At 42.1% G+C, this 25,551-nt stretch overlaps 2 protein-coding genes across 4 annotated transcripts in view; one reads left to right on the top strand and one right to left on the bottom strand.

Moving 5' to 3' along the window:
- tent5c (terminal nucleotidyltransferase 5C) overlaps positions 1-25,415 on the top strand; it is a 44,781-nt gene extending 19,366 nt beyond the window's left edge. The window contains exon 3 of the mRNA XM_069713413.1: positions 25,402-25,415. The gene's annotated coding sequence lies outside the window, so the exon portion shown is untranslated. The remainder of the gene's footprint in view (positions 1-25,401) is intronic.
- Positions 22,172-25,551, bottom strand: part of gdap2 (ganglioside induced differentiation associated protein 2) — a 35,521-nt gene continuing 32,141 nt past the window's right edge. For all 3 annotated transcript variants that reach the window (XM_069713411.1, XM_069713410.1, XM_069713412.1), the window contains exon 14: positions 22,172-22,615. In XM_069713411.1, the coding sequence (XP_069569512.1) occupies positions 22,574-22,615 (42 nt within the window). In that variant the 3' untranslated portion in view covers positions 22,172-22,573. The remainder of the gene's footprint in view (positions 22,616-25,551) is intronic.

Below are 25,551 nucleotides of genomic sequence, written 5' to 3'. Positions count from 1 at the left end.
ATAGATACATATATAACCGGTATATGATGCGCTCAATTTAAGTATTCAAACCATTTACTGAAGCAGAATAGCAACACAGTTTAACTGACGGCTGCTGAAGTTTTCTCAAACCATTAAAACGGTGGGCTATATGTTTCACTTGTGGACTCTCCCTAGTCCGTGATGTCACAAAAAGTGTCCTCCAATCAACTATCACAAAGGTAAAACACCTGTGACATCATGGATTGATTGACTTGATAGGGATGTTTGAGACGAGCCAGGCCTGCCCAGATTCGATCTTTGAGCCCGACTCTCTCTGACATCACTTAACGTAGCCAACGATAGCGTCACAACATCAGGCGGTGTCAGTTTTTGGAGCCAGCCACTGCAGATCAAGCGACAACCAGCAGTGACGTCGCATGTTGGTTTGTGAGCGGCCGCTATGAAGCCTCGAGTTTGGAGCGGTTTGGAGCCGGTAGTGACCATATTTGGACGAGCTGAGGGGGAGCGAGCGGTGGGTGTGATGCGATCTGAAAGGAAACTTTTCAAGCTTTTTCAAGCCAACCTCTAGTGGCACTCGATGGTATTGCAGTTTAAGGCACTTCTACATCACGTAGCTGGGTCCCACCTGACCTAACAGCTGATTGGTTTACATGTTGGTTCAACAATATTGGGGAGATTTTGATTGTGTATGTCTGATGTTGAAGGTTTAGTCTGTTAACAGAATAGATGTTGTTGGTTAATCGTGATGTTTATCAGTCAGAGAGGCTGAATACATTCAGATTGCAGATCAATAAACTGCACACAATATATTCTGGTTCAGTCTGTTCACATTGGAATCATTTAATTAATTGAAGTATTTAACAACATAAAATCTTCTGGTTGATTAGAGAATTCAGAAAATTACATCCGTGCAGATGTGATACTCTTCTCATTTATCAACAGAGAAAGGTATTGTATTTCTTTCTCCATATTTGACTATTCATTAATGTATTCACTTTATTTATGTGGTTTGAGAGAGACATGTTGCCCAGCTGATTTATAATCATCAGCAAACAAATAAGATGCTGATTTACATGAGAATTCATGTAAAATGGAGGTTGAACCATAACCAGAGATCACAGATCACATTTATAGTTATAGGCTCATGTGTTATAATGAACACAGTTGGAGACTGCATACAGACTGATAAATGGGTCTGACAATATTTTATTAGACTGGGATTTAGATCTAACAAGATGTTTCTGTGACTTCCTGTTCAGACTGAAGGCTGCTGAAAACTGTCTGACTTGATTGCAGCTTTTTGTCTCCTGCTGCCTTCTTTCTTCTGCTCTCAGACGAGGCGGAGTTCATCTCAAATGAGCCTAAAATTAAAGTTTTTACTGGCAATGTTGCAGGTTTGCAACCATAACAAGCCCAACATTGGACTTTGATCCAATGAGAACACGTCAAAAGTGCACCTAAAAGTGAGGAGTGAACAATCTTAGGACACCATAATTAGAGATTGACGACTTTCACTGAGTAAGAAACACTGAACACTTAATGTAAGCTTTCTCTTTTGAAATAAATTGAGATACACCTAATACATCACCTTAAATCGCAGGTACAGTACAATGAAGTTGGGAGACTTGTGAGAGACAGACTTTTAAAAGAGTTTGAAGGAACAGAAGTTGAGACATGTTGAGTTTTTGGATCTGACTCTGGCCCTGGATCCTAAATTTCCCATAATGCAACAGGATAATGCTTTCCCCATGGACTAAACATAAAAGTGGTATAATTTCTGGATTTGAAAAATTGGTCCCATGTGGAAGTGCTTTACCAGCAGTTCACGAACTAATGGGTGACGTCATAGTTGGTTGGCGTTTGGTTGTTCCTCAATCTTTTCCCACCTGATGACACTCCATGGCTTCAGTTTATAACAGACTTCCTGACATAACTCTTCAGTCCTAACTACAGAGGACATTATTGCATTTTTTTACAGGCTGTGGTGAATAAAATGAGGTTCATGTGTACAAATGGAAGTGTCATTTTAACAAATTTACATTTTAAACTTTCTCCTTTATTGTTTAAAGTAACTATTGTAAATGCATTGTTTCTCTTTGTATGATGTTTAAAGATTAAAAGTTAGACTGTGAGGTGAAAGCAGTCCACTCAGCACATTAGGTTTTCTGATAGGATGGAGCTGCATTCATTTGTGTGAGTTACTGTACCTCATCACGTTTTCACTGTTCAGTGCACTACCGGACTCCTTCTACGACAGATGGTACCGATAATGTTAGCTGGAATCAATCTTATATCACCGTCATCACTGCTCCCTGTCTCAGCTGCTGCTGTTAAAGACCTTAAAAATAAAAGCAAGTTGTCCCCTGAGACACCCCCCCCCCAAAAAACAAACAACAACAACAAAAAAAAAGCATTATTTACATAATGAAAATCAACACCTGAACTAGTGGGGACAGAGTTTTAATTTGGAAAATTTGAAACCGTTGTGCAGTTCAAGTGCAAGTTACTCTTACTGTGTTTTTTGTAATGAATAAATGTGACTTGAAGGTGACAGTAGCTCATTTAAGTGTTTTAAATGGTCTCTGGATGACAGTTATTTCTAGTAACTTGGTCTCCTCAGTATATTTCTAATACAAGTGAAAAGAAGGCAATGCTGCCCTTCTTTTAGACATAAATTCAGCTCAACAGTTACCACCACACATGTCACTTTCAGAAACGTAGATTAGAGGTTGAGATGACTGTCTTCTTTAAGTCGTGGATGTCAGGTTTATTCATTGAGGTTGTTTTTGCCACTCGGGCTGGAATACAAAATGTGTGGTTCTTCAATTAAAAGGTACAAACTTATGGACATAAAATCGTCAGGGAAAAGTTAACTAAAACTTCCATATTGAATTTTGGGCAAAAAAAAACATCCAGTCAGGCTTCAAAGTCTGTTTCTGAAGCAGCTAACTGCAGGTAAGAGAACTGAAAACATGGTTTCTGGCATTCATCAGTTTATTTTTGGCTGCACTGCAACAGTGGAACCAGGCCTATAATCATAAATTACACTATTGGTTGGTCAAATGAATGCTGCCTGACTGACTGATGAAGTTACAATTGCTTGGCTGAATGCTGTGACCTCCTGTAAAATGTAGGCTGGGTCCCTTGAAGAAGAGCAGGAAAACCACTCTGTTAAATTCTGTTTTATTTTAAGTGTATATGACCACATTTAAGGCGTTCTGTTTCATCATACACACACTGTACTTTTTATATTATTATTGTGCACAGTCATTGTGATCAAAAAATGGAATTCATGACTCTAAGCACATGGCAAATGTCCAACCTGTAACCTGCATTGTCTATTGTATGCATTTATATGTCCATCCATATACTTGTCTCCTCATGCCCTTAGACTTATTGCACTGCAAAAAGATCAGACTGTACATTGATATCACTTTGGCTTGTTTGTATTTTTTTTTTTTTTAAACTAATCACAAAATAGTGTCTGGGGGAACTTGTTTGGTGAAACATGAAGTGAAGTCAAGTGACCTCTGGCATTACAATAGTTAAATCTGAAAAGAACCAAGAAGGCCACGGCTCCTGCATGGTCCAAATCTTCACTGTGACAAGGATTTTGTAAATGGTAACATGCAGATACCAGATAGTGGAAATAGTCAAACGAGCAGGCTTCACTCTGCATCTGTTGAGTCCGAGTTTCCTTAAACAAGGTTTATATCCTGTTTTGTTTTTTATTTGAGCTGCGATGATGTCACATTTGGTTAAAAACCTAAATGACAAGTGCGTTAAAGTCCTCACTGTACCAGTTTGCAATGGAGAAGAATCTTCTCTGGTTTCTTCCATATTGTGGCTCATGGGTTAATAAACATGTCTGTCATGACAAAATGTTTCCCAGAAACAATAGTTCAAACTGGTGGCTACAACATAAACCTGACCGTGACATCAGCTGGGAGAGTCCAGTTCTTCTATGTTCACTAACAGTATAGATATCATACGAAGACACATTTTAAATCCTCCCACTCTGCAGCTCTGTTGATCATGAACTACTGCAACCCTTGCTGGGACGACAAGTAAACCAAATCAAACACACTCACGAAGTAATTGTCAACAGGTGCTTGCGGGCTCTGCCTGTAATGATCACGGTGGATCTTCCACGGAAAGCTCCCACAGCCAGTTAGGATTGTTTAAAACAATCAGTGCTGTCGGACCAGAGAGGCTGAGACTCACCGAGCAGCTCGAGAAGCTGAACCAGCAGCAGATTGTGGAGAATTTCACACCCTTCAAAAAGGTGAGCACAACAACAAATCTCTGCTGCTGGTACTCTGCACCACCACACCATATAATGAGTACTACACTGAGAGCTCACTCACTGAGTGAGTTGAGTGGCAGCCAGGCATGTGCTGGAGGTGTGTGTGAAGACGTGTGTGTTTGTGTGCTGCAGTCACTGGTGTTTATAAAGCACTGCAATGCTGTTTCATTCTGCCAGTGGTGGAAACAGAACCGGCATGTTACAAGATGTCCATAGATATTCTGGTTTAAATAATAATTTGTCAGAAAAAGTTCCTTTACTTAGTGTGGTTGGTTTTTAAGAACCAATTGAGACACCATTGATCATCAATCATCATCTAAACCCTGGCAAGTGTGTTTCAATTCACAAGTTTATACCAGACCTCACTTACTTCACTGAGAGACCTTTCTCAGTGTTTGTGCAGCGGCTAAAAGCTTCACATTTCCACATCGCACAGCTGTAAATTGCCCATTGGACCTGGATTGACTTCCAAACGAGAGAACTAACTTAAACAGTCCTGTTGTTTGAAACTCAAAAAATACATCCTTCTGCACAGCGAGGAGAAGTAGCAGTGACAAAACTGCACATTTGTGTGAAGGGGGGGTTTTAAGTATCAGTGGCAGCACCACAATTTGAATATATTCTGTTTCAAGTAAAGGCCTTTATTCAAAAAATCTACTTGAGGTGAAAGTAGTACTATCATCAAAAGATGAAGTTAAAGAGAAAACTGGCCCTTGGACTTACTATTGTATCAGTTTACATGATTGGATCAATGAGACTGATCATTACACATGTGAGTGTTTTACTGTTGTGGGTGATTGGTGATTGAGTAGCTAGTTTTGATACTATTCTTAGTTTAGTTCAGTGGTTCCCATCCTCTGGTGTGGGTCCCCTCCAAAGGTCACAAGTTCAACCTGGGAGTCATGATGTGATGAGTAGTACAAGAAGAAGAAAAAGACAAAGTTCTGCTACACATTGTATTTATTTATTTCGCTACTTTTGACTAATGTTTTTTTTTTTTATACTGTACATCATTTTGTTTATGTTTACCTATTTGGGCCTCAAATTGATGTTTAGGGAGAGAAGTGTCATGTCAAACGTGACAATGTCACAAACAAGACAATGTACAAAAGTACAGTATTTCCCTTTTGAAATGTAAAGTAGAAGTTTAAGGAAGTGTCAAGTGGAAATATTTAAAAGCCCAAATACTGCTGTACTGAGTAAATTGCACTTGTTTACAATCCTCCACTGAATACATGAGACTGTCATCTGATAAAAAACGACCCCGTAGGTCGTTTGGGCAGCAGCTTATTGACCCACAGTTGTGTGTAGCAACCTCTAGGGTCTTGTAAATAATGACAATCAGGTTTCCTGGAGAACTGATGGAGTTCAGATATCATCTATATAATGTGAGTTTTTCCCTGTAGAAAACAGAAATGGGTGGATGGTTTGATACAGCAGCAGATGCCATTTGGTGCTTGTTTCCAACCACGAGTCAGGACAGTTTATTCAAAATGAGTTTACTGTTGCCATGACGATGAAAGGTAAATAAATTGAAGGAAGTACTAACTATCACACAAAACATTTTTTAAACCCAAAACACTGTCCTTTCCTAACTCTAACTAAGTAGGTTTGTCTCTGAACCCAACCAGGGAAGCTAATGTAGAAAACACTCCTGTGGGTTGGGGTTATAATTAGGGTTATTTTATGATTAAGTTTGGGGTTATGGTTATGGTTGGGGTTAGGGTTAGGAATAACCTTTTGTTGTAGTTTGTTATTTCTGTTTAATTGCATAAGATCTTTATGGTTTATTATAGTAGGGCTGCTGGTTATGTATCATCAGTAGTGTGTTGTATTCATTCACATGTTCCAATGTGAAGAAAACGGATCAATTTGTACCATATACTTTTTACAGTCTGATCTTCTGTTCGTATCTGTGGGTGTTTCTAGGTTGTGTTTGTCATATGGGACAAGCTGTTATTCCTTCCTGCAAGATGTACACACTGTAAATAAATACATCATTTAAATGTTGCAGATATAAGTGAAGCGCTGCATTCCTTAAAAACAGAGTGCATTCACATGGATATCGTCTTTATATGCCTCAGTGTCTCCGCTCGTATCAACATGCAACAGATGTGAGTTTCTCATAATCAGTACAACATCTTATCTGTACTGGGGGTTGTATGCACTGTATGTGTGTTGCAGTCAGATGCAGCATGTCTGGCTGTGTGCGGGTGGAGACAACACATAGTAACACAATGCATCTTTTATATGGCAGTTTTTAGCCACAGGTCAGGCAGTGCTTCACAAAAAGACACCAACCCAATGAAATGTGTAATTCACGGTAAAAAAAGGCAAGATCAAAAAATGTTAAAAGGAGGAAAAAAGAAGATCTTTTCCCGACTCCGAAGTGCTTCTGTGTTTCAGTTTGAACCCTGCAGATATAAACTCCCTCTGCACTTCAGCCCCGCACGTCCTGCGAGGGGCCACATCTCGTCCGAACCCTGACCCCGTCCCGCTCTCCTCCATGTCACACAGCTCTCCGAGAGGCAGACCCGCGGTGGGTGTGCACTTTTAATCAAGCGAGCACATGCTCAGTTTGAAACCCGGCCACATATCTGGATTGTGTTACAAGACAGACCAGACAAGCACATTCACTCACAAACAAAATGCTGGCACACTTGTGTTCCGTGAAGTTGTTTTCTGCGATGCTTAAACACCATCTGTTTTTCTTTAATTTACAATATTTATTCTGTGTTAGGAGGGAGGTGCATAGTTGTCTTTAAGGCTGAGTTTAGGTGTATCGGTGGATTGGTAGGTTTTTTTGGTGCCGTCTTACCTTTTTCCTGTCCTGGGAATGCAGTCACTTTATTGGATCCAGGACGCTCAAGACTGAAATATCTGGATATTTAGTGGGTGAAAACCATGAAAATTAGCACTGACATTCATTGTCTCCAGATGTTAAGTCCTACTGTCTTTGGTGATCCCACAGTTTTTACTCTAGCGCTGCCCTGAGGTTGATATTTGTGCCTTCAAGTGAAATAGATGTATAGATATTGGTGGTTAAATTTGAATGACGATGGTAATCCTCTGGCATTTCCTCTTGCAGCAGTAGGTCAAGAGTTTCATGTATTCTGTCAATTATCTGAACATGAGTCACACAGACTGGCTAAAAGACATTTGTACAGACCTCACCGGGTTCCCAGAATCCTTCTGATCCCACCATGAGGTTGGCATTTGTGGTTCAGATTGAAATATGTCCACAAGTATTGGCTGCAGAGCCATGAAATTTCATACAGACATTCATGGGATGAATTCCAGTGACTTTCATTATCCCACATTATTCCACAAGTCAATCAACGTGAGGTGGACATGTTTGTTTTTTATTACAAAATCTCAATAACTACTGGACTGATTGTCAGATAAATTATTATCACGTCAATCCACTGACCTGTTATCCAGTAGTATCATCAGTTAAACATTTAAATTTGTTCCAATGCAGATGTTTTTGACCGAATTACTTAAAATAATTAATATCCCCATCATCCTCATGTACTATTATTGGCTTGAAAACACACTAAAACTAGTAAAAACCTACATAACCTGGTATTCTTCTGACTTTTATTCAGGTAAACATTATACCTGCTAAATATGAAGCTACCATTGTCATTATGAGCATGTTAACAGCTCATGTTACCATTTATCTTGAAGCACTGCTTGGCTGAATAAGTGCGGATAATTCTGTATATACAGTCTTTATTTTCACAGGTGAAACCGGCGTGTGGTGCAGTCAGGCTTCCACTATAGGTAGGCAGGCATAGTGTCCTCAGATCTGAGGACACTCCTCCCAGCTCATCCAAATATGGTCAATCCGACTCCAAAACAAAACAGATAGTAACAACCAAAATGCTACACTTGAGGCTTTAAAGCAACAATTCAAACAATGGGTTACATCCTGGTGGGTTTCCACTTGGGTGAAACATTATCTTGAAATATTCAACTGTTCTAAGCATGAATTTTACATATCACATTCAGTCATCCTTCTGTTAAGCGGAAAATTACTATTGATACTACAATAAGTTCAAGTAACTATCAGGTGAATTTTTTTTAATTACATTTGAAATGTTTTAGCTGCACAAAACTGTAGTTTACTGTGAGAATGCATAACTGTAATATAACTGTGCAAAGCCCAGTTATTAGACTGGATATATAATTATTGTATAATGTGTGAGCACACTATTAGACTAGAAATGTCAAAAAGCACAATTGTAAATCCTTCCATAAATGTTTGTAATCATTTAAGTTGTGTGATTGTTGTAATTATTTCTTAGTTTTATGCTAATTAGTATTTCTTAAATTAAAAAGGAATTGATATAATAATTAATAATTTTATAACAAATATTACTGTTACTGTCTGCTTTATAAAAACCTGCATTTTAATTCAACCAAGTATCCTGTATCATGAAATTTATATCTGACATTTGTAACAAACCAAACAGTTGGAAAATACAAATATATGGTTGATGCATCTCTGCAGTGAATGGCCACCACTATCTACTGTATGTGTTTATAGATGTATGGCTGAGCCCAAGCACAGACTCAGAGCTGCTTGCATGACTGTCCACTCTTAGTCTTGTTTATTCTTGCACTTTTGCATCACGTCACTGAGCGGTGTATCAGATTTTCCTCTGGTTTGCCTCTTTGCACACTCAAGTCTTCCCTCTTATTACATTGAAGACCAGACATTTCCCCAGTGCAGACTTCACTCGGGGTCAGAAGCACTTGGAGTGTGGTTACAAGTGGTTAAAAGGGGCAAACCGCCACATTGGCCCGGTGACAGTAAATAAAATGGACATAGTGAAGAAAGTGACTCATTCTCTGCAGCCGTATCGGCATTAGTGTAAAGCGGGGAACCGTATCAGCAGGAGAGGAGCTAATGACACTGGAAACTACTACTGCTCCCCTGCGTTCCCTGGGAGGTCTCATTAGTGCACCCACACACTTTTTATGGGTTTGGCCTGATGTTGACCGAACACACTCCACAAACAGCTCACAGCTTCCACATGTGCTCTAACATTGCCCCTCTTTTTTTATTCGGTGTACTGCTACTAATTTCTAATATGGACAGTTTTACATTTTTTTCATCATCTGGAGATCAGAGCTGGTTTGGTTGATCCAGGGGTCACACGGTTCTGTCTATTAAATAGGTTGAAAACGCTGTAGCAAAGTTTTTTTTATTATGAAACAGACACCCCTCTTATTTTTTGGTGATACCACTGAAGAAACTACACTAACCGAGTGTAGTTGACGCATCGTGACATTTCCCTTTAAGCCCAATGTAGCGTGAGTCAGAATAAAATGGCGCTGGCTCGATGAAGACGTTACCTCATGTATGTTTCTTCATTGATCCACAGGTACTGTAAAATATGTTTACGACTCTTTAAGTTCACTCTCACACTAAGGTGAATATTTGAGGAACAACTTTGCTGTGTTTTAAGATGACTGTGATAGATGTGTGATGTCGCAGTGTGTAGTTAAACCGAGTGAAGTAACGGCCTCCGTTAAGATGCCAGTTAGCCGTTCCATGTAGTAAAGCTGGGTTGTGGATGTAATGTTGTGTAACTTTGAGAAATTATTTTATATGCATATAGACGTATTTTCATGTTACTTAAAATGTTACAGCTGTCAGTGTTTAGAAACGAGTTTCACCATCAAATGTTGTTTAGTTTCTTTTATATTGCTGTTCAGCCGCCACCAACCGCCATGTTGTGCTTGTGAACTACAGATCCACAGTGAACCATTGATCCACAGTGAACCACAGATCCAGTGAACCACAGATCCACAGTGAACCATTGATCCACAGTGAACCACTGATCCACAGTGAACCACAGATCCAGTGAACCACAGATCCAGTGAACCACAGATCCACAGTGAACCACAGATCCAGTGAACCACTGATCCACAGTGAACCACTGATCCACAGCGAACCACAGATCCACAGCGAACCACAGATCCAGTGAACCACAGATCCAGTGAACCACTGATCCACAGCGAACCACAGATCCACAGTGAACCATTGATCCACAGTGAACCACAGATCCACAGCGAACCACAGATCCACAGTGAACCACAGATCCAGTGAACCACAGACCCACAGTGAACCATTGATCCACAGAGAACCATTGATCCACAGTGAACCATTGATCCACAGTGAACCACAGACCCACAGTGAACCATTGATCCACAGAGAACCATTGATCCACAGTGAACCATTGATCCACAGTGAACCACAGATCCACAGCGAACCACTGATCCACAGCGAACCACAGATCCACAGCGAACCACAGATCCAGTGAACCACAGATCCACAGTGAACCACAGATCCACAGTGAACCACAGATCCAGTGAACCATTGATCCACAGTGAACCATTGATCCACAGTGAACCACAGATCCAGTGAACCATTGATCCACAGTGAACCATTGATCCACAGTGAACCACAGATCCAGTGAACCATTGATCCACAGTGAACCACAGATCCACAGTGAAACACAGATCCAGTGAACCACAGATCCACAGTGCTGTCCAGCCTGTGTGTCACATGTTACGGTCCAGATTCCCGTCGGCCTGGCGCCGGTTACATCTAAATCTGAGTTTCAAAGGCTCTGCTGAGACCCGATGCCTGTCAGCATGTGTCGGTCACGTAAGGTTCAACTGCACCCACACATGGACGCTGAAGGCCTTTGTGTTTATTATTTGAACTGTTTCGATCTGCCTTTGATTCGATGCTGCTGTTTAGCTAATTTGTCAGCAGTTTGTTAGTCTGGATGTGTGCGGACATGTAAATCCTCTGGGCTTGAACATGACTCGCCCCGATGAACAGCCTTCCTGTCGTCCTCTCCTGCAGGTGATGCGCCGGTGTCAGAAGTAGCGGTGGACTATGATAATATAATGTTTCCCACATTAACAAGTGAAACAGCTGCGCACCAGTCCGCGCTGCAGTCGGCCCGAAAGCGGAGATGAGTCATCAGGCCACATCAAGCGTGCTCGGTGGGGTTTGGTTGGACCAGGTGAGAGGACTCCATGTACCTCTTAAACTAGGTGGGAAATATGATTATTTACTTCTTTGCTTTGAGCTTAATGAGAAATGGAATGTTATGTTTGCTTAACTTAACAGAAAGACTGGAGATGGGGGAAACGGCACGTCTGGCTGTGTCCAAAGGTGAACTACATCTTGCAGCATTTCTACAGATCAGTATGAAATGGTTAACCATTCGTGCTATATCTTGTTTTTTTCAGGACAGTCTAGGCTATCCACATCTTTCATCATTTAATTTGATATATTTAGAGAATTTTTATATTAGCCTTTATGTCATGGAAAAAAAAATTTTGTCCTATGAAATTGTTTTGTTTTTATTTGTATGTCACCATAAAATATTGTCAGTACAGATATCTTTTTAGATTTTGTCGAATGTGGCAATATCTGAACCATGTCTGTGGGACACTGTTATCCTCAGCAATTTTACAGAAGAACCCTACGTGCTTAATGCCTGATGGAAAATAAATGTCTTGAATGAACGTGTATAGGCGACATAAGTCCATTAAAAAAAAAGAAAAGCCCCCAAGAAACAGGACTAAGAACAGAAGGATTAATTAAAACTGCAAGCAGTGATATGCGGGCCCTCGCATGCTGCACGTCAGGCAGCCAGCGGGTCGGGGGATAATTAAAAACAAGGGGGAAAAAAAGTCATAATGCAGCATGTCGTCTGAAATAAGACTTTTTTGTCATATTTCAGACGACACTTTTTTTTTTTCCTTTTTTTTTTTATCACATTTTGGACGACATTAAAGAAGGATGACTTTTTTGTGCTATTTTTGACGGCATGCTATAAGTATGACTTGTTGAAGTTAAGAAAGCCAACATGGTGGTGCAGTTGTCAGCGTTGTCGTCTCACAGACTTTTACAAGGTTTCCTTCAAGCACTGAAGATGCTTTTCTGCTTGCTCCTGCATGTTCTTGCATTTTTCTGCTTTTATTTCCCTTTCTTTTTTGTGAAAATCTATGAGATCACTCGGTCATTTTATTTTTTGTAGATTAACTAAGCCATTGCCATTTCTCCCAAAAAACAAACAACTTTTTCACCTCGTTACTACGGGAGCAAAGCCAACAGTTGCTACGGCTAATTAGCAGCAAAGCTAGAGCTAAGTAGCAGCAAGATGCCTTTTCCCTTCTCCACGGACGACTGCCACAAACTCCTGCAGAAGATTGCAGTCTTGGAGACAAAAATCCACCGACTAGAAGTGAACGTGGAGGTAAATGGACTGTGTGGGAATGATGCCACTTTACCATGGACTCAAAACATTGGACAAATGCAAGCCAAGACACAGCTAACTGTGAAGCAGATAATGAATCCTCAAGATAGATAGATAGATGGATGGATGGATAGATGGATGGATGGATGGATGGATGGATGGACGGACGGACGGACGGACGGACAGATAGATAGACAGATACTTTATTAATCCCACAAGGGGACATTTTTTTTCGCTACAGCAGCATTATAGATACAAGAAAGCAATAAAACAACAGTAAAATATGAAATATAAAAATGCACAGTATATACAATAAAATAGAATAATTCAATTCAATTAAAACTAACTAAACAAAAATGCTCTGCTTTCCGAAAGATATGGTCTCTACCATGAGAGACAAAATCGTGGACATCGTGGCTGACCGTCCCGCGGTGAACAACATCACGGTGCACACAGGAAGATGTGATGTCTGAAGTTCTGAAGCGAGACTTTATTGATCTGTTGAACAGTCAGCTGTCAGCGCTGAGGTGTTTATCAGTGGCCCTCTTCCACCTGTCAGAGATGAAAGATTCAGCAGGCTGTTTGCACTGAACAAATGGCTGTCAACTATGTACTGAACATTCAGTACATTTGATCAACAATTTCTACCTTCTCTGGGAGCTCAGACATCTTTTTAAGGCAGATGGAGTTTGCCTGAACAAGTCAGGGGTAAGGCTTTACCTCTAATCTATTTTACTTCCTGCGTCATCCGTCTGTTCCCACTGCCAAGGACAAGAGACAAGAGGAGTCTAAACAAGAGATAACCCCACAACATCGCTGTAGAGACCTTCAGGGAAGGATGCCTCCCTCCCTCCCCCTCCCCCACCAAAGGAGAGCCAAGAGGAGGAGTCTCCAACCTCATCATCAGGGACTGCCTCTTATCACCCACTTTCTCCCCCCCTCTGAGAGGAGGAGTCTTTACCTCCCTCAACAGCCCCTACTTCCACCCCCCCAGATCCCATCGAGGTCTCCCTCCTCTCCACTCACACCCACCTTCCCCATCATCCCATCCTCCCTCCATCCTCCTTCCATCCTCCCTTCCATCCTCCCTCCCATCCTCCCTCCCATCCTCCCTCCATCCTCCCTCCCATCCTCCTTCCATCCTCCTTCCATCCTCCTCCCATCCGAAATATGAAAAAAAGTCATCCTGGTTCCAGCAGCTGGTCACTGTTGGAACCAAACTCACTCCCCACTCCCATTTCCTCTCCTATAAACCCTCTTTGACGTCGAGCTCCACGTCCAGCTCCACGTCCACGTCTAGCTCCACGTCCACCTCCACGTCCACCTCCACGTCCAGCTCCACGTCCACCTCCACGTCCAGCTCCACGTCCACGTCTAGCTCCACGTCCACGTCCACCTCCACGTCCACCTCCACGTCCAGCTCCACGTCCACCTCCACGTCCAGCTCCACGTCCACCTCCACGTCCAGCTCCACGTCCAGCTCCACCTCCACGCCCACCTCCACGTCCAGCTCTACGTCCAGCTCCACGTCCAGCTCTACGTCCAGCTCCACGTCCAGCTCCACCTCCACGCCCACCTCCACATCCAGCTCCACGTCCAGCTCCATCCAAAAACATGCACCTCAGGTCAGGTTACCTGGCGCCGCGCTAGTGGCAACCTGTTGCAGCAGCTTCCCCCTGAGAGCCCCCCTGCTGTAGCGAAGAAATTTCCCCTCGGGGATTAATAAAGTGAAATAAAATAAAATAAAAAATAAAAAAACCTCCACGTCCAGCTCCACCTCCACGTCCAGCTCCACCTCCGCCACTGGCTTTAAGTCCACAGCCAGTTTTGACTCAATCGGTGAAGTTAAAGCGCCCTTCCCCTCCCCCACCTCCACTACAGATCCACAGCCGTCCTCCGTCTCCCCTACCTGATAAAGGCAATAATTGATATCTTCTGGGTCCAGGCTTAAAGGCTAATGACACCAATGATTCTCTCCAGGAAAAGTCAGGGCCCCGTATGCAGCTAGCCTTCTCAATTCCTGTCCTGATAGTTTATAGAAAAAGAAAGGTGAGGCTGCGAAGAAACGAGTAAATCTGCAAAGTTATCAAACTTAACATTCATTCCTCGTCAGCCACAGCCTGTCCAAATAAATTGGGCAAATAAAGCTTTAAACACATTAAACTTAGTTTTATTAAATGTCAGGTCTCTATCAGGAAAAACACTTTTAATCAATGATTTTATTGTTAGGCACAAACTTGACTTTTTGTTTTTAACTGAAACTTAGTTGGACCAAGATAACAGTGCAGCTGATCTTATTGAGTCAACACCTCACAACTTCAGTTTCATGAGTGAAACGAGCTCATGAGAAAGGAGGTGGAGTTGATATTTTATTTAACAATTCTCTTCAATGCGAGCAGATGTCCTTTGGTCATTTTACTTCTTTTGAATATGTAGCTCTGAATTCCTCTGAAGTTTTATTCCCAAACATCTACAGACCACCGAAATACTGTGCAACCTTCTTTGATGAGTTTACTGAGCTGCTGTTTATAATCTGTCTGGATTTTGACTGTGTGGGTGATTTTAATATCCGTGTTGATAATCCTCAGGACAGAAGGTCTATTGAACTATGTGGTGTCCTTGATAACTATGATCTCACTTGGCATGTGACAGGACCCCCCCCCCACACACACACACACACACACAACAGAGGACACTCTGGACCTCATCATCACCAAAGGTCTAAACATCTCCAAGGTTGCTGTGACTGATGTTGCACTCTCCGATCATTCCTGTGTTTTCTTTGAGAGTTCAATCTCTTGAGACACAAATGTCCAAACCGAGGTTGTGACGAAGCGTTACATCTCTGGAAACACCAGTGAACTATTTACTCAGAGGTTCTCCTCCACACCAGCCCTCTCTGGCATCTCAGTCAATGAGCTCGTAGATAACTTCAATTCTAAAGTAAAAAATGTTATTGATGCTGTTGCACCCACTGAAGTGAAGGTTGTCTCTGGTAAACAAAGGTCTCGTTGGAGAAATGCCACGCTGGTCAGAATAGGGAAAAGAGTCGAAAAGCTGAGCGCAGGTGGTGAAAAACAAATCTCCAGGTTCACTGTGAGCACGGTGGTGCTCGGCACGGCACGGTGGTGCAGTGGTTAGCACTGTCACCTCACAGCAAAAAAGGTTCCGGGTTCGAATCCGGTCCTGGGCCTTTCTGTGTGAGTTTGCATGTTCTCCCTGTGCTTGCGTGGGTTCTCTCCGGGTTCTCCGGCTTCCTCCCATCATCCAAAAACATGCACCTCAGGTCAGGTTACCTGGCGCCGCGCTAGTGGCAGCCTGCTGCAGCATCTCCCCCCTGAGAGCCCCCCTGCTGTAGTGAAGACATTTCCCCTCGGGGATTAATAGAGTGTATAAAATCCAAAATCCTATAAAGAAAGACTTCGCAATTATAATTTGGACCTGAGAAATGCGAGGCAGTCCTCCTTCTCTGACATCATAACCAAAAACAATAACAATACACGCGCCTTATTTGCTCCCGTCGACCGGCTAACGAACCCTCCAGTGTCGGTAGCTGCTGAGCTCCAGTCCACTCGGGCACACGATCAATTTGCCTCCTTTTTTACTGATAAAATACAGAAAACTAGACGAGCAGTACGTGCCTCCACACCAACCGCAGGATACGTGTTGTCCCCGTCTCCAAATAATATCCATTGAAATATCATGACACAATTATTACGTTATTACACAAAGAAAACACAATTTCACAAAGTCCTGGAAGTCCTGAGCTGATGCACAATCCAACAGAATGTGGAGGGAGAGCAGAGACAGGAGAGGACGGGGGACATGCAACAGTCCCGGGACCTCGTGTATAAAACAGTGTGTAGGATCCACACTAAAAGTACAGAAACAAAATATCTCATTGATGACTGCAAACCTGCAGGCAATATTCCCTTCATAAATCACCAGCCATGTGGAAATGTGCGCCTCACTTTAACACGCCCAACATTTAAGCAAAGCACATAATGAACGTTAATGCACCCAAAATCAGCCGTGTGACTCAGAGGAATCATGAAAACAACAGAGGAAAACACTGAAGTTGAATTTTTCCAACACTGAAGTTGAGATGTTTGCAGGGTGACCAGATGCAAACAGGCCAAAGGTGATTGGACAAAGAGTAGCCTTTATTTGTGTGGGACAATGTGGGACACGCAGCAATACAGAGAAGTAGTGAAACGTTGATGTCTATCCAACGTAGAAAATAAAAACAAACGTTACGATACAGGCTATAGTATATATTTATATAGTTATTTGGCCTTAAATATATCTTTTCTTATTGGAAATCATCTTTAAGTTTCCAGATTTTTAGAAAAGCATCTTTCCTGCAGTGTTGACTTTTGAAAAGTTAGAGGCAATCAAAATGTGGGACATTGTCTCAATATGGGGGACACGGGACAAGTGATAAAAATGCTACATAAAGTGAGCCACCTGGTCACGCTGGGTCTTTATGGACGAGGTGGAGGACATGAGGCTCATGTTGTTTTTGGTGGTGGCAGCTGTGGGGTCACAAACAGCATCGAGTGGCAGCATGTCGCTGCTGCAGGATCGCAGGTCCAACGCAGCGGTTCCATTAAACGCTGCGCTCTGGAGTCCCGACGTGCAGTTGTGTTCACTGCAGCACTTTTACACACACGACATAAAACTTAACAGATTTATGAAAAGATATAAATCCCCCCTCCCCCAAAAACAAAACAAAAACCAGAAGCTTTATTCTGCAATTCTTTAATTCTCTTTGATGTTATCTTGGATTTCTACAACCGATAATAATGATCAGTTTGCTGTAAGATCTCGGTGATGAGGCCTCAGTACATACAGGGTTCATATCCGGGAAAGGCAAACCACTTTCCTGAATCTGCCACATCCTCCTCCTTAGATTTGCTCGGGCCTGTATCTTTTATAACAGAAAGTTGCTTATGGAATAGATATTAATCAGGAGCACAAATTACACCGCTGGTTTGTATGTTTTTTCATGATTAAACCAGTTGATTAAACTGATTCAGTGTGTACACAGTAGTATGTGTGTAAACAGTAGCTTATACATAGTTAATTATAGTAATTTTAAAAACTGATAACTCCCTGCTGCTCCCACAGATACACCGGTGAAGCCGTTAACTTTAACAAACAGAAAGGACATCATCCATGTACTCAACGATATAGTTGGTCATCCAAAGTCTTCTATTGTTGTTCATATTGTTCTGCTTGAAGCAGCTGATGACTTCCTGTGTTCTGCCCACCTGAACCAGCTAATCCCCGCCTGTCACGGAGGGAGGTCCGTATAAAATGGATTTGTTCCTCCACTCTCCACAGCTCCTCATTTACAGAACAGACAGCAGCGTCCCTTCGTCCTCATCCGCCACTCGGCGCTCTAATCCAGCTGGAACGCATAGAGAGATTAAAATAAGATGCTGTAGATGATGAAAGAGGATCACGGTGGTCAGCGGGATGCGGGCAGGTGAGGCGGCGAGGACGTGGGGAGGGTAGACATGCATTTAATCAGCACAGGGCCACTTCTTCACTTCCTGGAACGTGATGCGGTTTTCTGCAAAGGGAAGGTGAGACTGAAAGGAAAAAACAAACAAACTGGGAGTCAGTGCAACACCTGCTGTTTGTCCTTCTCATTCAGCCACTTACGTGTCTCCATCTTTCCTGTGCTCTTAAAGGGAAACGAGCTCTGGAGTCGGTGTCGTTCTGATCTCTGCAGGTACGTCGCTCACTGCAGTTTGTACAACAGACATCATTAAAACAGGACTTCTAACCTAGATGCATATTAAGTGTTGAATCATACGTGCACGGCATAATGAAAGCAGTGATGTTGAATAAATGATGAAAGTAGTTTTAAGTTCAACTTTAAATTACATTATAGTCAGAAGGTAAGAGCGTGTAAGTGTGTCGTAATATTATAAAATGATCTCTGCCATGTTTTAATATTAAAGTTACAGTATTCTTATATGTAAACACATCATTGTAACGATCCTATCATTTTATACAATATGATATCACACATGGTCGTAGTCACAGGGTATGACGATGTTTACTTTTCACTTTTAGTCATGAACGCTAGTCATTTTAAACGTGTTGTTTTCATGCTGACCGTCCTCACTGATTCTAGATGACGTTTGGATTTCAAACAGAAGAACGATGCAAACAAATGGATCTTATTCAGTGAGCATAAAGAAAATCTGAAGATTTCCGCCTTCATTCGTCACACTTCTCCCTTTAATCAAGTCAAAGCAGCTGACAAACTGTGAGTGTTTAAAATGCTTTGAGTCGAGGCTGCAGGAGGTTCTCTGAACTGGAGTGTTTTAATTCGAGGACTTCCATGTAAACTCGATTTAAAGGATTCTCACTTCACAGATTTGGGTGCAGCGCACACTTAAAGCTCTCCAACACATCCATCCATCATGTATGATCAGGGTCAAGGGGGGGCTGGAGCCTATCCCAGCTCACTTTGGGCAAAGGCACCCCGGACAGGTTGCCAGTCCATCACAGGGCTAACACGTAGAAACAAAGAGCATTCAGGCCCTCATTCATACCTACCGCCATCACCAACTAATTCAAGCCCGGATTCGAACCCAGAACCTTTCCACTGAGGCGACGGTGCTAACCACTGATCACTTCCACTCTGACTTGGAGTCCCCTCAGCTGCAGGTTATCGATCTTTATTTTCTCCTCCGTTGGTCCAGTGTTTGAACTTCATAGACAGTCAGAGGATCTATTTTGTACATTCATAATGACTTGTGCTCGGTATTATCGCTGCTAGGAAATCACAGCTTCCACTGTACATGTCACTGAGGTCCAGTTGTTCAAGGTGGAGTTGAATCTGAGTGTGTGTGCACATAATGCAGAGGATGAGGAGAGATGTGAAGTAGAGAGCAGCTCACCTTGATTTGAAGAATATCATGAAAACAAATTTGTTTTCTGCAGCACCGAAATCAGCTTCATAGTGTTTATCTATGATCTCCAATTAAAGACATTAAATGTTCCATCACACAATCAACTCTTTTCTAAAATGATGATACAAGTCTTCAATTCTGAAGTAGAGAAACAAAAAACAGCTTCACAGAGGGAAAGCACTTTAATCAGTGTAAACAAACCCAAAATGAAACCTGACACTACAGAACGTGTTGATGTCACTTCCTGTAAATGTCAGAAAATTGTGGACAGCCAACACCCCCTTTAATTGTTTGAAATGATTTAAAAAAAAACAAAAAAAAAACATTATATACATGTATAGGAATTTTTAATCAGGCTAATCAATTATATACATTCTGAAATAATCACATTTTTAACAATAAAGTGTATTCGAAGGACTTCAGTGAGCTGAAGATAAATCTCTGGTTTCATAGTAGAGACGACTGAGAGGAAAACACTCCGAGACACCGGATGTCCTCACAGTCTTTACATCTTTAGTTTCGGAGAAGCAAAGAGGGCATTGTTTCAGCGCAGGTCAGAAAATTAAGTTCTACTTGTAATAATCCCGCCCCATCAGAGGGTTTTTATTTATCTATTTTTTTTGTTTGTTAAATAGTTGATCAAAGTTGTTCAAATCTACTTTAATTTGACTGCTTATATTTATATTACAGGACGACTGAGTATTGATTGAAAACAGGAATGTTCTTGGGCGACATCCGTTTGATGAACCCAGGAAATCCAACATGTAAGTTACAAAGCCTCAAACCTTCGAGCTGAAGTCCGTATCGCGGTGTCAAGTGTGTGTGTGTGTGTGTGTGTGTGTGTGTGTGTGTGTGTGTGTGTGTGTGTGTGTGTGTGTGTGTGTGTGTGTGTGTGTGTGTGTGTGTGTGTGTGTGCGCGTTGGACCACAGCAGGGTGCAAACAGAACCTACATGCAGGTGAAATCAGCCAGCGGTGAGCGCTGAGAGTCGGACAGGATCCAGATTCACGGTGACAGATGGGCTGGACGACATAACCACTGCTCGAAGGTTTCAACGATCAGAGGAATGTTTTCAAAGTTTAGTTCAATACATTTGTCCTGATAAAGTAAACCCTCGCGTCTGGTAGTCCAAGTTAAAACAAACTATTGAGGGTCATGAAAACATTTGTGCCGCAAACATGAAAGGAAATTAGTGAGAAAACGCTCATTTGAAGAGTCAAAAAAACCCAAACAAATGTCAGCAAGAGAAAAAGAAAATTCTGGTAATGTTGGTCTCCTTGGTGATGCGAGGGTGAGGAAGGACTATCGTCCTGAGAGGAAGCAGAGGAAGCAGAGCAGCTTAAAACTTGTCACCATTTTACAAGACACAACGCACAACTGAGACAATTTGTAAGCAAATAAACGAGATAATTAAGTGAGTGCAGTCGGAGAAAGTCGTCTGACGCATCATGTCCTGACCTGAGGGTTAAAAACTGCAGGCTGTGGGCGGATTTAACAAAGGATACATATACTACAACCTTTTGACCGACAGCCTTGTGATTCAAGCTGCGACTGTTTAAATATTAATTCTTATTTTTGGTCTTTAGATGTAAGTTCAAGAGACGATGAAAAACTGAAAAAAAAGTGAGAAAAATGTGTTTGTTTTTGGTTAAATAAAATTTTTAACAATATAAAACAAACATTTGAGAAACTGTAACCAGTTAATGTTTGTAGTCTTTTATCTCTAAATGCACAACTCAACCGATCAATTGAAAAAATGTTTTTGTATTCCTGATTGGATTTTTGTCTTGAATAATTTCCGATAGACTAATTGATTAGTTGTTTCAATAACAAGGTTCAATATTAGGAGTTCGTCGGCCGCTGGATAAGTTTGTCCCGCTGCCTTTCAGACGCACCATGAAGCCAAACACGGTTTCTGATGTCTTTCCAACACTGGTAATGCTGAGCAGCAGCTCTTCAGCGGTACTTCAAAAACATTTTCAGCACGTCACCTTAACTCCAGCTTCAACTCCAGCTTAAATAACTCCAGCTTTAACTCCAGCTTAAATAACTCCAGCTTTAACTCCAGCTTTAAAGCTTTTCGTAAAAAGGTCCGAAAAATGTTAAACTGCTCCCACCCTGATATCGGTGTGTTTCAGTATAAAGCTACAGCTGTGTGAAAGAACAAAATCCACTTTTAAACACCTTTAAAGATGAAAAATGAAATGTTATGGTAGTGTCATCAGTACTGAAACCAAAGTGTCCAAACAAACCTTTTCCTGCTTCTAGTTTTTGTGCTAAGCTAAACTAAGCTAACCATCTCCTGGCTGCAGCTTCAAATTTACACACAAATAAAAGAGTAGTATGGATCATCTGGTCGAGACCGATTGTGAAATGGATCACAATAACCTCGTGACCTTGGGTTGATGTTCTCTGATGCCTCGGACTGACGGTAGCAGGGCTTCTGCCTGTCAGAGAAAGTCTCCCAGCGTTCATGTTCCTCCCGTTGTGACCGTATTATTACAACATACCAGATGGGAATTCCCAACTTCCAGCTGAGTGAAACCTGTCGTTACTCCTCACTGGGTTCAGAGTCTCTGCCGCCCAGTGTGGTGCGGTGCGGAGGGAAACGGTGTGGAAACCCAGACGGACGGCATCTTCCCCCGCCTCCGTCCAGCATCTGAAACGTCTGACGGTATTCTCAGACGTGGGGGAGGATGACCAATACGACCGCACGAAGGAAAAGGCTTCGAGTGTCGTGTCAGGCGTGACATGAGACTTCATATTTAGGGATGCTTGAAAGAAGCTGCTGAATGTGTGCAAGGCCAAAGAAACCATAGCAGGTCCAAGAATAGTGTGTGGTGAGCGGGGACGACGGCTCGGCAGGCCGGCCGAGCTCAGCGAGGGCTGCCGCTGTCAGTTTGGTCCTTTTTTTGGCAGGAACAGAACGAAAGCAGAGCGTCCTCACTCTGGTTCAGGAGGTCAGACCACGAGGGCAACACGATGTCCCTAAATGTCGTCCAGCTGACGGGCTGACGGGCTGACCTCACCTCATCAGCTCAGCAGAGTCCCACCGGTCTCCGGTCACAGACCGGAAGCCTCGGAGGGATGACAGGGTCCATTCACCTGAGATGGACGAGAAATAAAGTCGCACGGGTCACAGGAGGAAGTAGGGACATCATGGGGTCAATTCAATAATAGCTGAGGGCATCAATTAAAAACATCATGATGATTATATTTCATTTCTGCCAATAGATCTCCATAAATCCTCCACACTGGTTCTTTTAATTAAGTGAATGAAAACTGCCCTTTTGTCCGAGTTGAACACGACTACATGACTTTTGTTGTACTTTAACAATATTAATAATACATTTTATTTATGCAGCGCTTTTCATGATATTTAAAGATGCTTTACCGGTTCAAATAATGTCAAACGAGGGAATATGAGAGAAAGAAAAGCACAATTGTGAGAACATGTGGAAGCACACTTTCAATATGCACCAAGGCAGCAGGTGAACACGGAGAAAGGTTTGAGTTTCCAGTAACCGTGATCATCAACAGAAATTTAAATATCAGATTAGTTCATGTAAGATTAGGAAACAGGGAGGCCTCCTACTAAATATATATATTTATAAAACAAGCAAAATTAGAAATAAATGTTTGGAGTAAAGGTCTGACTCTTCAGCTGAGTTACAGAAAGATCACTTAAGAAAATACAGCAACAGTTCATGAATAACAGCAAACAGGAAGAAAGCAGCTCACCTTCTAAATAAGACTTAACTCAGGATTGGTGATGAATAAATGATTCTAACCGACTTAAAACTGCATTTCCACAGCGAGTTTGAAATAAGTAAATAATAAGCACAAATAACCCTCTGGATTGGAGAATATCTATTTAATTGGTGAAGTCATGTGAAAGAGAAACTCTTCTTCTGCTTCTGGCTGGTATTACAGTTAAAACACTCTGAACCAAACACTCAGTAGCCTGAACCCATTTATTGAATCATAAACTCTTTTGGCGAAACCATGAACAATTTTCACCTAGTTAAACACAATTTGTAAATCTCACTGAATCTTTTTGCAAAACTCTAAACACATTCTCACTCAATAAAACACAGTTTTCACCGTGATGCGCCACAAGTGTCAGAGCTCAAACACAACAACTCAAAATCGATGACACTTGTTGCAAAAACCAATAAAAGTCATTTCCGAGTGCACAGCTTGTTCATACCAACAACGGACAGAAGGACAGAGGAAGAGCAGGAGGTGGGTTACGTGGAGGAAGAGGAGGGGGACGAGGAAGAGCAATTGCTAAATGAAATATGAGCTACTGTAATTATGTTCTTGTTCAGAGAAAGACAATGAGGGAAGCAGAACATCAGCAGATTGTCTGTCACCGTAATCCAGATTCAGAGAAGAGAACGGGTCAAATTTGTTTGTGTCATTGAAAGTTTTTCAGTCCTACGTATTTACAGATGTTTCAGTGCATCGCTTTGCCAATATAAAGCAGACTGGGGGAAAGGCTTTCACCGTTTGTACGGTGCTGCATGAATGTTTTCATAACTGCACGTTCAATTTTTGTAGATATTACGAGATTGCCATGTGAGGTTGGAAGGACACCCGTGTTCTTGACATGCTCCTTCAAAACAAACTCCATTAGACTGTGAAATACAACAGCTACTGTAATGAAATTTGGAGGGAATGAATAGTGTCAGCCTTTGCATCATTGGCCGTGTCCTCCAACCGAACATCTTCTCATTACTATTTTGTCTTTGTCTTTTTCCACAACTTTATTTTGGGAGGCGTTCGGTGATGTTTTCTTTTCGCTTTCCAAGAAAGCTACAATTATCTGAGCTCAGAAGTAACTCAAGCTCACCTGTACTTCTCTCACTGCTCATCTGTGGGACTGGTGATGCAGTGAACTACCTCATGCCGCTGTCAGCTCTGAAACCCCCTTTCCTCCTCAGGAAGGAGCTGTAAACCTGCAGTAAGTGAATTACTTGGCAAGTTGAAGGCAGGAGAACAAAATCCTGATATGTCACCTTGACTAACTTTTTAGCAAACGGTTGCGTATTTATATTTTACACTTGCCAGCTCGAAGCATTTCGGAGTCAGAGGTGACCATATTTGGACGAGCTGGGGAGGAGTGAGCGGTGGATCTGACTCTAACTAAGACACTAAGTCCCGCCACCCTATAGCAAAAACCCCGACTGTACACCCCCCCCCCCCCCCCCCCCCAAACATATTGCTGTTTGAGGTCTGATATCTAATTAATGAGGGATTATTTTGAGATGGACCACTAGAAAACAAATAAGGAGGGATTGTAGCTGACACCACCATAATAACCTGTGGAAACTTTGCATTTCTTGAGACAAGTTAAATGAGTCTATGGAGCTTGAGCCGTTTGAAGTCAACTAGTGGCACTCGGTGGTATTGCACTTCATGGCACTTCCACATAAGCCTATTTTATCAGACCCTGAAGCTACGTCCACTTTTATATACAGTCTGTTTTATACCTTCTTATTTATTAGAATAGACTATTACCACTTTGAAGTTATTACAATCACCATATCAGACGGAGACGTGCTCTCGGCTCGTGTCTGTTTCGTACTGTGTCAGTCTGTCAGTCTGTGTCGTACTGTAACGGTTTCTTACGGTTACAGTACGGTAAGAAACCGTTTCTTACTGTAAAAAAAAAAAAAAAGTCCATCTGATCCTGGTTAAGGCCTCAACAGAGTTTTATCTGAAGAAGTTGGTGTTACTGAACATTGGATTCCATCAGCGCTGTAATTCAGCCTGGCAGTCAGAACTATTTCTGGGTAGCGGCGGCTCACAGGTGTCGATGTGAATGTTACTGCACAGTTCGTTGTCTGGCTGCAGTGCTGAGAAGGCAAAATGCTACTGTACTACAGCCTGAGAGGAAGCCAACCCATTGTGTTCACGTACTGACGGCCAGACTCCCAGTAAAAGGCTGAGGTTGACCTAAAAATACGGTCCATTTAGGAGAGCTAAGCCTGAGAGAGCACCAACACAGACAGAGAGAGCAGCATCTACTACTGTCG

This window comes from Brachyistius frenatus, unplaced genomic scaffold (genome assembly GCF_029030835.1).
Source record: "Brachyistius frenatus isolate BFR_SWC_R1_liver_20210118 unplaced genomic scaffold, ASM2903083v1 Contig_118, whole genome shotgun sequence".
Lineage (NCBI taxonomy): Eukaryota > Metazoa > Chordata > Actinopteri > Embiotocidae > Brachyistius > Brachyistius frenatus.
This window is presented reverse-complemented; position numbering and strand designations above follow the sequence as displayed.